The sequence below is a fragment of the Lagenorhynchus albirostris genome, chromosome 3, assembly GCF_949774975.1.
Source record: "Lagenorhynchus albirostris chromosome 3, mLagAlb1.1, whole genome shotgun sequence".
NCBI lineage: Eukaryota > Metazoa > Chordata > Mammalia > Artiodactyla > Delphinidae > Lagenorhynchus > Lagenorhynchus albirostris.
This window is the reverse complement of record NC_083097.1, coordinates 105,999,244-106,011,400: the sequence shown is the minus strand read 5'-3', so window position 1 is coordinate 106,011,400 and position 12,157 is coordinate 105,999,244. Positions and strand designations below refer to the sequence as shown.

The following is a 12,157-nucleotide window of genomic DNA, read 5'->3' as shown; positions in this document are numbered from 1 at the left end:
GCTTGTCATTCATGTTTTCAACAGGCTATTTTAAATACGTAATAAATAGCAGTGATCAAGTTTCTTTGATATTTCAAACTGAAGTTACAAAAATTTATTTTACTTTTTTGTTTGAGCTCTGAGAGTCTGTGAAAGTTAAAATTTTTATAGCAAGCACTGTGGTTTAGATTGTGTTTCCAGTGACATAACTAGTTAAATGTAAACCAGATGTGCTTTGAAGTTTATTTCCAGGAATGTACAGTGAACTGTTTCAGTTCCTGGTTCCACGACATTTATAACATAAAAACATTGTATTTAAAGAAAAATTAAACAGTTTATATTTGTAGCTGTCATGGCATGTGTTTATAGTTTTTGAGTTCATAATTGCTTAATATAAAATAGGGATTTTGAAAGTATATGATACTGACATTTTTCTTTTGGGGGAGCTTCTTACAAATAAAATTAGTAGGTAATATATCATCTGTCTTCAGATTAGGTATCTGCTGCTTTTTTGGCTGATTTCTTTTTTACATTATGTTTTTATTGAAAGAATTTTAGTACTCTGGAATAGATGTTTTCATTCCAAATCTGTGCTATATTTATAAAACCTGCTCTTATATTTTTCTTTTAAGAGGCCTTCTTGCTACAAATGACCTGAAAGAAAGATGCATTTATATTTCTTCACACAATTTCTACTTGAAGAATTCATTTTATACCTGGGTACTTCTTTAGTAGTTTTGAAATAGCAAAGAAGGAACAAAACTGTTTTCTGCATGGATTTTTAAATTTGCATTTCAAGTCCATAGACTTGAAAATCAGTGAGCCCTGCCTTTTCAGAACCAGTTTAGTTTGTATTTGACTTGAGATGTTCAAGAGTAAACATTACAATCTTCTAGTTATTTATTTGCATGTTTTCCTTGGTATATATAGTATTCATGTTTAATTCAAAGAGGTGTTTAGAAAAAAATAAGTATTATGGTGAACTCGGAAACTGTAGCGTTCAAAAAAAAAATCTTGAGGTATGTTGACCTGTTTCGGATAGTTAACCAAATACAGAAAGAAATCCATGTCTCTCTTCCTTAAATTGAGTGGTTTAATTTATATTGAAGGTCAGTCTTTGATATTGTTTCTAAACACTTTAGCTAAATCTTGTATTTATTTTTAATTAACTCATGTTAAGCTGTTTAACTTTATTGGCTTGACATTTTGCTTAGTCACCACTTGAGAACATAGGCATACTCTAATTCTGACCGTCATACTTCTGACCGTCAACAGGAGTTGTTTAGATTATGGTATATGATTTGATTTAGGACTCAGATCAAATTAATGATGGTAAAGGTCTATTTAAAACAATTAAAAGATTTTTGTCTCTTTTTAATTTTAGCACAATCAGTTGTGCTTTAAAAATGTCTCACACCAGCGGGCTTCCCTGGTGGCTCAGTGGTTGAGAGTCCGCCTGCCGATGCAGGGGACACGGGTTCATGCCCCGGTCCGGGAAGATCCCACATGCCGCGGAGCGGCTGGGCCCATGAGCCATGGCTGCTGAGCCTGCGCGTCCGGAGCCTGTGCTCCGCAATGGGAGAGGCCACAACAGTGAGAGGCCTGCAAAAATGTCTCACACCAAACATGGAAATGTGAACGGGAAGGTGGATAAGGGCTAGAGGAGAATGCTGTACCCAGTATTAAAGTTTCATCCCTTATTCTCTGATTTGTATCCAGAAATTTGGAATTAAAGCCAGCATTGTGATATGTTGTCTCTACTACAGGCTTTTTAAATTCTTCCAAAACCTCTCGGAGCCACAAATGACAGAAACAGTCACTTTTGTGCACAGCACACATTGCACCCAGGAATATGTTGCTTTCCGTGGAATCAGAATTCAGATTTCCCACAGGAAAATTACATCTCATTATAGGAGAAAATGAATCCAATTTATGTAAAGTTGTAGTGAAACAGTGAAGCTTTAGATGCTAAACCCTTTCAAAATAGGCTGATTCCTATAGTCCTACTGAGTCCCCGGCCGTGCACATGTGTATTCACACGGTAAAATGCACTTCTCCTTTCCCCATTCACTTTATGCCTCATAGAACCATATTAAAATTACAAGAGCCAAGCTTACCAGACATTCTGGCATAGCGTGGCTTGTTGGAGTAATATTTTCCAGAAACACATGGCAGCTCTAACAGAATCTTTTCCTTCTGGATTGTAGATATAAATGAATGTGAAAGCAACCCATGTGTCAATGGGGCCTGCAGGAACAACCTTGGATCTTTCAATTGTGAATGTTCTCCTGGCAGCAAACTCAGCTCTACAGGATTGATCTGTATTGGTAAGATTCATACATGGTGCTGATGTTTCAGTTTCACTACAAAGATAAGCAGAGACCTCAGGACTTCTGTGGATAAAAACAGAACATGATCACAGGAAGCTAATAATTAGGAGTTACTTCAGTTGTTTTCTCTTGTTATCAAGATGGGAGTACAACATGATAGCATAAACTGGACAGGCTCTTATATTTTGTTAGATTCTGGGAAGCGTTCCTTTTTTATAAGTATATATATTATGCTATACGTTATAAGCATTTCCATACCACACACATATTTATATTCATTCCCCAGGAATGCCTTAGGCATCAATACAATCAAATCCTTACTGCATACATTTTATAAACAACCTTCAATGGTAAACAGAAATGTGATTGCATTTGGACTCAGTTAACAAGAATTTGAAGAGTTTAAACTTTAAACAAATAGAAAGAATTTATTGTTTTTTTTCATTTCTCCCATCAATCATAAATTTATGAGCTCCAAGGAAGAGAAGATAACTGTTTTCTTGCTTTGGGAAATCTCTAAGAGAGAAAGATTCCAAAACTTCCAAGACATCTTTCAATGTATCTCAAAACATATAAGGTCAGTTTTTGACGATAGGAGATATATAAAATGAAATAGTCTGATCTATCACTATAAGCAACCGTTTAACATATGTAAGGGAAAAAACGATCCCAGTCATTCTTTCCTGCTTCTAGTGTCTATGGCTACACTGGCTAAGTATACATACTTCATATTATTACCTAGTATCCACCTTTAAAGGGAACTAAATATATATTTCCAAGTAGTTAGGGAGATGTTTCAGTTTTACATAGTGCCAAATAAATTGGCTGTTTTTGTTTATTTATTCAATATCAATTTTCAATTTAGTATTTTCCAAAGACAATAGTATTTTCAGTATTATGTCTGATGCTAGCAATATTTAGCTGGATGCTTAGAGTACCTGTTTGTCACAGGAGGAGAACTGACCAAGTCCAAAGTTTCAATGAAAACCTTCCCTTTGGAAATGCCAACTCTTCATCTCCCAGTGAGGTACAGCTGGTGAAATTTGAGCCTTGCTCAGCTCTCCATACTAGGAAATAGACTGCCATCTGCCTAGGGCATTACTTTTTTTTCTCACAGAATTCCTGGTTTGGGGGGAGGACGTGTGGGTTGGATCTGGTAAGGCAGAAATATTTTTGCTAAGCCACAGTTTCCAACTGAGATAGACTCGTTTTATTATGCGAAGGAAATGAACTCAGCATTAGTCAATTAATGTCTCAGAAAACTAACTCTGTATGCCACTTGGGCATCAAAGATATCTTAGTTTTTGCTTTGTCATAAACATGTCTATGATTTTGGCCTTTACCCTTATAGTTATTAATGAAAAGGAACAAAGACTTTCTATTTCCAAGTCATTATGTTGGACACCTAAACACCACCATATTTTTCTCAGCCAACGTGTTACGTGTTTTCATTCATTGTGATCATATTTGAATATCCCAGCCTAAAGCTGCTCAGAAAGAAATTTACTTAATATTTTAAAATTTTAGACATCATTTTTTCTTCTTTTTTTTTATTAAAAACAGAATTCTAGTTTTAAAAAGGGAGTTAATAGTAAAATATACTTAGGAAATATTATGAATGTACTTTTTTATAGGACTGTCAAATGGCTTTAATCAGTAATTAGCCTGCAAGCTGTTCTTGGTAGGGGCCAAATCTCTAAATTTAGAACTGGATAAAAATTCCCTGATATAATTAAAACTTTAAAATTGTCAGAATGTACATGAATTAGTTAGATACAAAGAATATTTAGGGATTTAGAAGACATTATGCAAACTTCCTAAGTATAAACCAATCTTGAACTGTTCTATAAACTACTTGAAGAGACTGCTGTATGCTGGTTGAAATGATTAAATATAATAGAACAATAAATTTGGTTAATCTTTCCTGCATTACACTGCTCACATCTGATAGCTCTGCATAATCTAGTCCAATCTCCCTCATCTTTGGCTTGGATCTGCATTCTGGGCATGGACACGACAGGCGCAATGCTCCTCATCTTAGCCTATTAGCAGCGTTTAGCACCGTTCATCACTCATCCCTTCTCAAGAATTTTTTCATTTATGGCCTCCTCTTCTTTTCCTTTCACTTTTCTGGCCTGTTTTCTCAGTTTCCTTTGTTAAATCTTTCATATTCTCCTGTTTTCCAATTTGAAATGTCTCACAGGTCAGTCCTTGGACCTCTTTGCTTCTCTGTCTTACACTCATGCTTAGATGGCCTCTACATTGACTCACATTTCTCTCTCCATCCTTAATCTGTCTGCTAATTTCAGACTTGTATTTCTAATTATCTGCACAGTGTCTCCATTTGGGTGTCTAGTTGACATTTCAGACTTAGCAAATTTCTATCTTTCAGCTTAAATCTGTGTCTCCTAGAATCATTTCTGTCTTGTCAAATGGTAACTCCATTCTTGTAATTGCCAGCCTCTAAAATCCTGGAGTCATCCTTGATGCCTTTCTCTCAAACTGCACATTTAATCCATCAGTAAATCCTATTGATTGTACTTAAAGTTTATCCATATTTCAACCACTTCTCACCACCAAGATCAACAACCCCCAGTCCAAGCCACCATTATTTCTCTTCTTGATTTTTACTGTAGCCTCTAGCTTATCTACTTTCCCTGCTTTATTTTTTCAGAGATCTTAACCAACCTCTGACTATATAACTACGTCTATATTGTGACTCTGTGTGTGTGTGTGTGTGTGTGTGTGTGTGTGTGTGTGTGTGTGTATGTGTAGGTATATAGGTACACACACAAAAGAAAAAACAGTCAGGAGATAGAGATGGATTGTATATGTGTGTGTATGGATGGATTTGGGGACTTTTCAGTGTTGATACAATACCAGCCTACAGAAGCAGAGTAAAGCCTCTGAAATCATACAACGCAGGTTTGAATCTTGATGCTGACCCTCTCCTAGCTGGGTGACCTTACTTGGGTAAATTAGTTGACCCCTGTGCCTCAGTTTTGTCATCTGAAAGTTGTTCACACCTTATAGGGTTGTTTTAATGGGTAAATAAACTAATACATAGAAAGCTTTTAACAGTGCTTGTTGCTACCTCAATAAATATTAGCAAATATTATTACAATATATCTTACTTAAAATGACTACAGCCAAGGTGATAAATCAGTAATTAACCCAGTCCTTAAAAGACCATTTCAATACACAGTAGCCTTACACAAGCATCTCAGTTTCCTCTGTGCTATGGAATGTACAGGTTTAAGCCTCTAAAAAACCTGTAATTTGAGACCTGATACAAATGCATTTGAGCAAATCTTTTTCATTTGCATACAGTTTTTATCCAAACTGAATCTCAAAACAGAAAAAAAGCAAACGGACCGCCTATTTCTTCCCCACAGCCTTGCCCCATAACTTTTTGTATTCAGTCAAGGACAGAATTGTCTGTTTTGTTTTATCCTCTGACCCAGAGGGCTTGGGTTGTAGGTAATGTCCTCTTACCCACTACCTTGTTCCATAGGGAATCAGATTACAACGTCTCCCTTCATGGGCCTGCCAGTTTCACTGCAATTCCCTTTCTGTGTTTCTGGTTGTTTTTTTGTTTTTTTATTGCGGTACGTGGGCCTCTCACTGTTGTGGCCTCTCCCGTTGCGGAGCACAGGCTCTGGACACGCAGACTCAGCGGCCATGGCTCATGGGCCCAACCGCTCCGTGGCATGTGGGATCTTCCCGGATCGGGACATGAACCTACCGTGTCCCCTGCATTGGCAGGCGGATTCTCAACCACTGCACCACCAGGGAAGCCCTGTATTTTTTTTTATTGTTGATTTTAGCAGTATAACTTTATTTGACCTTATTATTAGATGAGTTTTAAAGTAAATACTGTAGTTTACATTTAGGTCTGTGATGCATTTTGAGTTAATTTTTGTGAAGGGTGTAATGTCTATGTTTATATTAATTTATTATGACCTTAGGTTTGCTAATGACTTGGATACAACACCAAGAACATGAGTCATGAAAGAAGTAATTAATAAATCAGGCTTCATTAAAATTACAAACTTCTGCTCTGCAAAAGATATGGTCAAGAGAATAAGAAGCCAAGCCACAAACTGGAAGAAAATATTTGCAAAAGACATATCCGATAAAAAGACTGTTATCTGAAATACAAAGAGCTCTTAAAACTCAACAATAAGAAAACTAACAACCTAATTAGAAAATAAGCTAAAGATCTTAACAGATACTTCACCAAAGAAGATATACAGATGGCAAATAAGCATATGAAAAAATGCCCACATAATATTTCATTAGCGAAATGCAAGTTAAAACAATGAGACACCACTACACACCTACTAGAATGGTGAAAATCCAAAACACTGAGAACACCAAATGCTGACAAGGATGTAGAACAACAATAACTTATTCATTGTTGGTGGGAATGCAAAATGGTACAGCCACATTGGAGACAGTTTGGATGGTTCTTATAAAACTAAACATACTCTTACCATACACCCCAGCAATTGCACTCATTAGTATTTATTCAAATGACCTGAAATTTATGTCCACCCAAAAACCTGTACACGATATTCATAGCAGTATAGAGTCATTGACTGTAAAAAATGTACCACTCTGATGTGGGATATTGATAGTGGGGAAGGCTGTGTGTGTGAGGGGGCAGGGAGTATATGGGAACTCTGTACTTTATGCTCAGTTTTGCTGTGAACCTAAGACTGCTCTAAAAATTAAAGTCTATTTTAAAAAATGAAAAAAAAAATACTGTAGGAATAGCCTTTTTCTTTATTGTTTTCCAAGACTGTGACCACACTACGCTATTAAGCTTTATTAAATTGTTTTACATATCATCTGCAGAGGGATCACCTCAGGAGCTTGTCAAATGCAGACTCCTGGGCCACACACCTGGAAACTTATGAGTCTGCATTTTAACAAGAAGCTTGGTAATGTTATGCACAGTAAACTGAGAGCCACAGTACTGCAAGGAAAACTTCACATACGATTTATTTTACCCAGTTAATATTTGCCATATCAGCTTTGGATTCCTTTTCTCTGCTTCAAAATTGGCTTTTTAATGGGCATTTAAGGAAGAACTTAAATCTGATGTAGAAACATAGTATAAAAAGTTAGGAGTAGTTGCCTCTGGATGGTTAGATTACAGGTGATTTTTATATTTTCTCTGCTATTTCTTCAAGTAGTTTATCATAAACGTGTTACGTTTTGAACTAGAGATAAGGCTATACATATGTATTATAGAAAGATGCCTGAAAGAAAATACATCAAATATTAGCCTTGGTGTGTCTTAATGGTGGTTTTATGAGTGATGTTTATTTTTTTTATCTTTAAGATTTCTTTTATTCAAATTATTCATCAAATAATTATCTTCGGTTGGAGAGACACTGGCTTCTCTCCAACAGAACGGAAATTGTGTGTGGTTTATTTGGTGGGGAATTAGGAGAGAAGGAGATTATTTGGAGAATGTTATTTGATAAAATCTTAAATATCAAAGTATCTGCCATAAAGAATAAGTCTTATGAATATTTTTCATACAAGTAATGATCTTATAACAGTAATGCCCTGTATTTGCAAATCCCAGTACGAAATCGTGGGCAGTAGCAGCTGCTCCTGGAATACCCATAGATATAATTGTATTAATTATCATATCGTGTGAAATATATACAGTACCATATTTAATTTTCATGTATGTAATATGCTATATTTAAATGCATGTACGTGTAAATGTCTATAAAAAAGTTTTTTAAATAAGGTTTTGTTTTTTAATACTATTAAATAATGCATTTGGTGTATAGAACTGAGTTCTGTTTTCTTCAGAGATGAGAGCTCCCCACTATTTCCTATTCCTTTTCAGACAGCCTGAAAGGGACGTGTTGGCTCAACATCCAGGACAACCGCTGTGAGGTGAACATTAACGGAGCCACTCTGAAATCCGAATGCTGCGCCACCCTCGGGGCTGCCTGGGGGAGCCCCTGTGAGCGGTGTGAACTAGGTAGGAGCCTGGCCAGCGGGCTTCTGGGCTTCGCATCGGAAAGCTTCTTCCTCAATAGGCATCTCTTTCTCTGTATATTTCCACCATGAGGCAGACCATAAGATCATTACCCTCCCCAACATGTTGTCTTTTCTGGTAAAATGTATTCACTTCTTGAAATATGTATTTGGTTTATCCTTTTACTATAAGCAGACCTTCTGAATAGTTTGGATAAGGAAGGGAATCAACTAGAATTTAGCTACTGGGTGACTATCAGTATCCTCCAATATTCTTAATTGCATGTGTCCCGGTAGAGCATGATGTCTCTTTTCTCTAAATCTTTTGTTTACTTGTGATTTGGTTGACAGTGTGAAAGCAAAAGGAAATTGTAGGAAAAATTATGAGAATCTCAATATGGGTCAACACCAATGGAGTTACCACAGCATGTCATGTGCTCCACTGAATTGAACAGAGGGCAGCTGGAGTCCTTTGCCTCTAAAGCCCAGATTGTGGTTTTTATTTAGTTCAATTTAGATTCCATTATACTGTTTCTTGAGCTTAAGACAGTTGTGTTTTTTGTAATGAAGTAAAAATGTGTCCTTTGTTCTCACAGATACAGCTTGCCCAAGAGGGTTTGCCAGGATTAAAGGTGTTACTTGTGAAGGTGGGTGCATTCTTGAATGACATTGTTAAGTCTTTAGAGCAGTATTTAAAATTAACATTCACTGGGGCTTCCCTGGTGGCACAGAGGTTGAGAATCTTCCTGCTAATGCAGGGGACACGGGTTCGAGCCCTGGTCTGGGAAGATCGCACATGCCGCGGAGTGACTAGGCCCGTGAGCCACAACTGCTGAGCCTGCGCGTCTGGAGCCTGTGCTCCGCAACAAGAGAGGCCGCGATAGTGAGAGGCCCGCACACCGCGATGAAGAGTGGCCCCCGCTTGCCACAACTAGAGAAAGCCCTCGCACAGAAACAAAGACCCAACACAGCCAAAAAAATAAATAAACAAATGTGGGGTTTTAAAAAAAAAAAGAATTTAAAATTAATAAAAAAAAATTAACATTCACTCTCACACTTTGGAGATATTTATCACTTTCAAAAACCTTGGAATTTCAATAAAAATACTAGATGTAGTCAACAAATGTTTTAGAATAATATTCTTAGGAAACAGCTTAGAATTTCCCATTTCTCCTCTTTATGCTGTTGGATGAATTTTTGTGAGGACATCACTAGCCTTTAAGGCACAGAACAGCTGGCAAATGTGTATGTCTGGGATGTGTTTTATGGACGGGCAAGGCTGTGGTAGTTTTCGCAGCTGGTACCCAGGAAACCCGGTGGCTTCGTTGTGGAATATTTCTGCTTAACTCAAGTAATAATCCACATTGTATTGCAGAATGAATATGCTATACAGGAAGTAAGACTACACCTGCTTTTTCTACTTGTAACATCTTTTTCTCTCTGCTTGCTTCATTTCCCTGCAGACGTTAATGAGTGTGAGGTGTTTCCTGGCGTTTGCCCAAATGGACACTGTGTTAACAGCAAAGGATCTTTTCATTGTGAGTGCCCTGAAGGCCTTACGTTGGATGGAACTGGCCGTGTGTGTTTGGGTAAGTCCATGCTGTCTTGTGTTTTATGCATGAAACCAAACATGAATTTTCTTATTTTTTTGGAGAGTGGCCTGACCAAAACTATTTGGTCTATAGCTGGAAAACTTGCTTTAAGTGAGATATTTGGGGGAAACTCACCAGAGGATATTTTTCAAGTGAATGAATTTAAATGAAATGGTTTCTGTATAATACAGAAAGTTAGTATACTCTCAAATTTATCTCAAAAATTCATCTTCCCCGACTGAAACTCTGTACCTATTAAACACTAACACCCCATTTATCCCTCTCCCAGCCCCTGGCATCCATGCTTCTACTTTCTGTCTCTAGGAATTTGACTACTCTAAGTGCCTCATAGGAAAGGAATCATACGATATTTGTCCTCCTGTGACTGGCTTGTTTCATTTAGTGTGGTGTCTTAAAGGTTCATCCATGTTGTAGCATGTATCAGTATTTCTCTCCTTCCTCAGGCTGAGTGGTGTTCCATTGTATATATGTACCACATTTTATTTGTCTACTCATCTGTCGATGGATGCTTGGGTTTCAGCTGTTGTGAATAATGCTTCTATGAGCGTGGGCCGTACAAATATATTTTTGAGTCCCAACTTTCACACACACACACAAATTATAAGTTCTTTAATCAGATATTTTAGACTGTTTAGTCTTTCACACTGAGTCAGTGGAAGAAGAGAACTATGTATATTTTGAACATAGAAAAAAATGGGAGACTCGCGTTTGAAGTTTAACATTTACCAGCCCATTGCAGCTATGCTCCTTGACAAGACAGGGGGGAAAGTCATGGCAAAGTTTGGATGTGGCTTCTGTGTGAAAACATTGACTGATCCTACCTCTTCCTTTACCATCTTCAGAATTTAAATTTTCTTAATGCTTTATTTTCTAAAGATTTTAAATAAGGAAACTCTTTCTGTCAGCATTGTATTATAGAAATGCCTAGCTGACTTTATTTTTTATCAGCGTTATTCTTGACTAAACTTAAGTTTCATGATTGAAAGAGAAACTTCTATTGATTCTGTGTTGTCTCCGAACAATTTTTTATTTACTTAAGGGATTTTTTCCCAATATCTTATGAAACAGTAAGTTTTTAGTTTGTAAAATAACTTTACATAGGCTTGTATTTGAAATTTAAGCTTGTAGACAAAGTGTGAGCAATGGTAGTATTATATTCCAAGATCTTCAAGGTATTTAAATAGGTATTCTAAAATTATATATTAACTAAGTATTCAAAAAATTATATATTAAAAATTATTCCAAAACTCTATAATAAATATTTTTAAACTATTCTATTCAAAGATCTTTAAAGTATTTTAAAAACAGGGATTTTTAAAATTAGTAGTAGGAAAAAAGTTTGCAACAGCATACAGTTTAGTTATTATAATTAACACAAATTTTATTTTAAACTAAGTTTTGACAGCATATTTAAATTTGGATACAAAGTATGACTGTAAAATCATTTGGAAAAAAAATCATATGGAATTGTTTAGAAATTATAATATCCAAAGTCCAATTATAAAGAAAACTTCTTTTTGGAGTTTTATTCTTAAATTATCTCCAAAGTTTAGAAAAATGTAAAGTATCTTTTGAAGATGACAAAGTAATAGTATCAGTATGGTCCAATAAGTAATGAAATCAAATTGCCTTCAGTAACTAAATGATGCTATATATGAATTTATATCATTGATTTTAAATTATCACTCAGCAAAATAAATTCTCAGTAATATCACTCAAAATCATGCCTTTGTAATATTCTAAGAGGATATATCGGATTCTTCATCCTTGTACTTCTGTTAAATGCTTCTTTTTTTAACATCTTTATCGTTAAATGCTTTTTGTCACTACTTAGATTTTGCTACAATAACTTACTGTGGCTGTGAATGTGAGAAGGTTTCAAGAGATTGGCATATGAAAATGGAAAATATTCTGAGAACAAAAGAGATAAACTGCTCTGATAGAAGTTGATCTAAATCAAACTCAGATGCTTGCAGGGGCCAAGAAGTTAACATTTATGAGTGAGGTGGTAATAAGGAGTAGTGGAGACTGCAACAAACTGTAAAGCACATGTACTATCCAAAGGTTTCCAAAATTAATATTAAAATCAAAACATTCACAGGCCATATGTTGACATGTTTTGATTCCTGATGTAAATATTGATATGAAACTCAGTAGTAAAGGCACAGGATTACTCTACCAGGCTCTTATAACTTTTAACATATGTAATTCAAATGCTTTTTTCCCCCC

The 12,157-nt window shown here is 36.0% G+C and overlaps 1 protein-coding gene across 1 annotated transcript in view; it reads left to right on the top strand.

Annotated features, from left to right (window-relative positions):
* Positions 1–12,157, top strand: part of FBN2 (fibrillin 2) — a 231,120-nt gene that overhangs the window by 149,175 nt on the left and 69,788 nt on the right. Inside the window, exons 20-23 of the mRNA XM_060146231.1 lie at positions 2,187–2,306; positions 8,182–8,319; positions 8,912–8,962; positions 9,779–9,904. Coding sequence (XP_060002214.1) covers positions 2,187–2,306; positions 8,182–8,319; positions 8,912–8,962; positions 9,779–9,904 — 435 coding nt within the window. The remainder of the gene's footprint in view (positions 1–2,186; positions 2,307–8,181; positions 8,320–8,911; positions 8,963–9,778; positions 9,905–12,157) is intronic.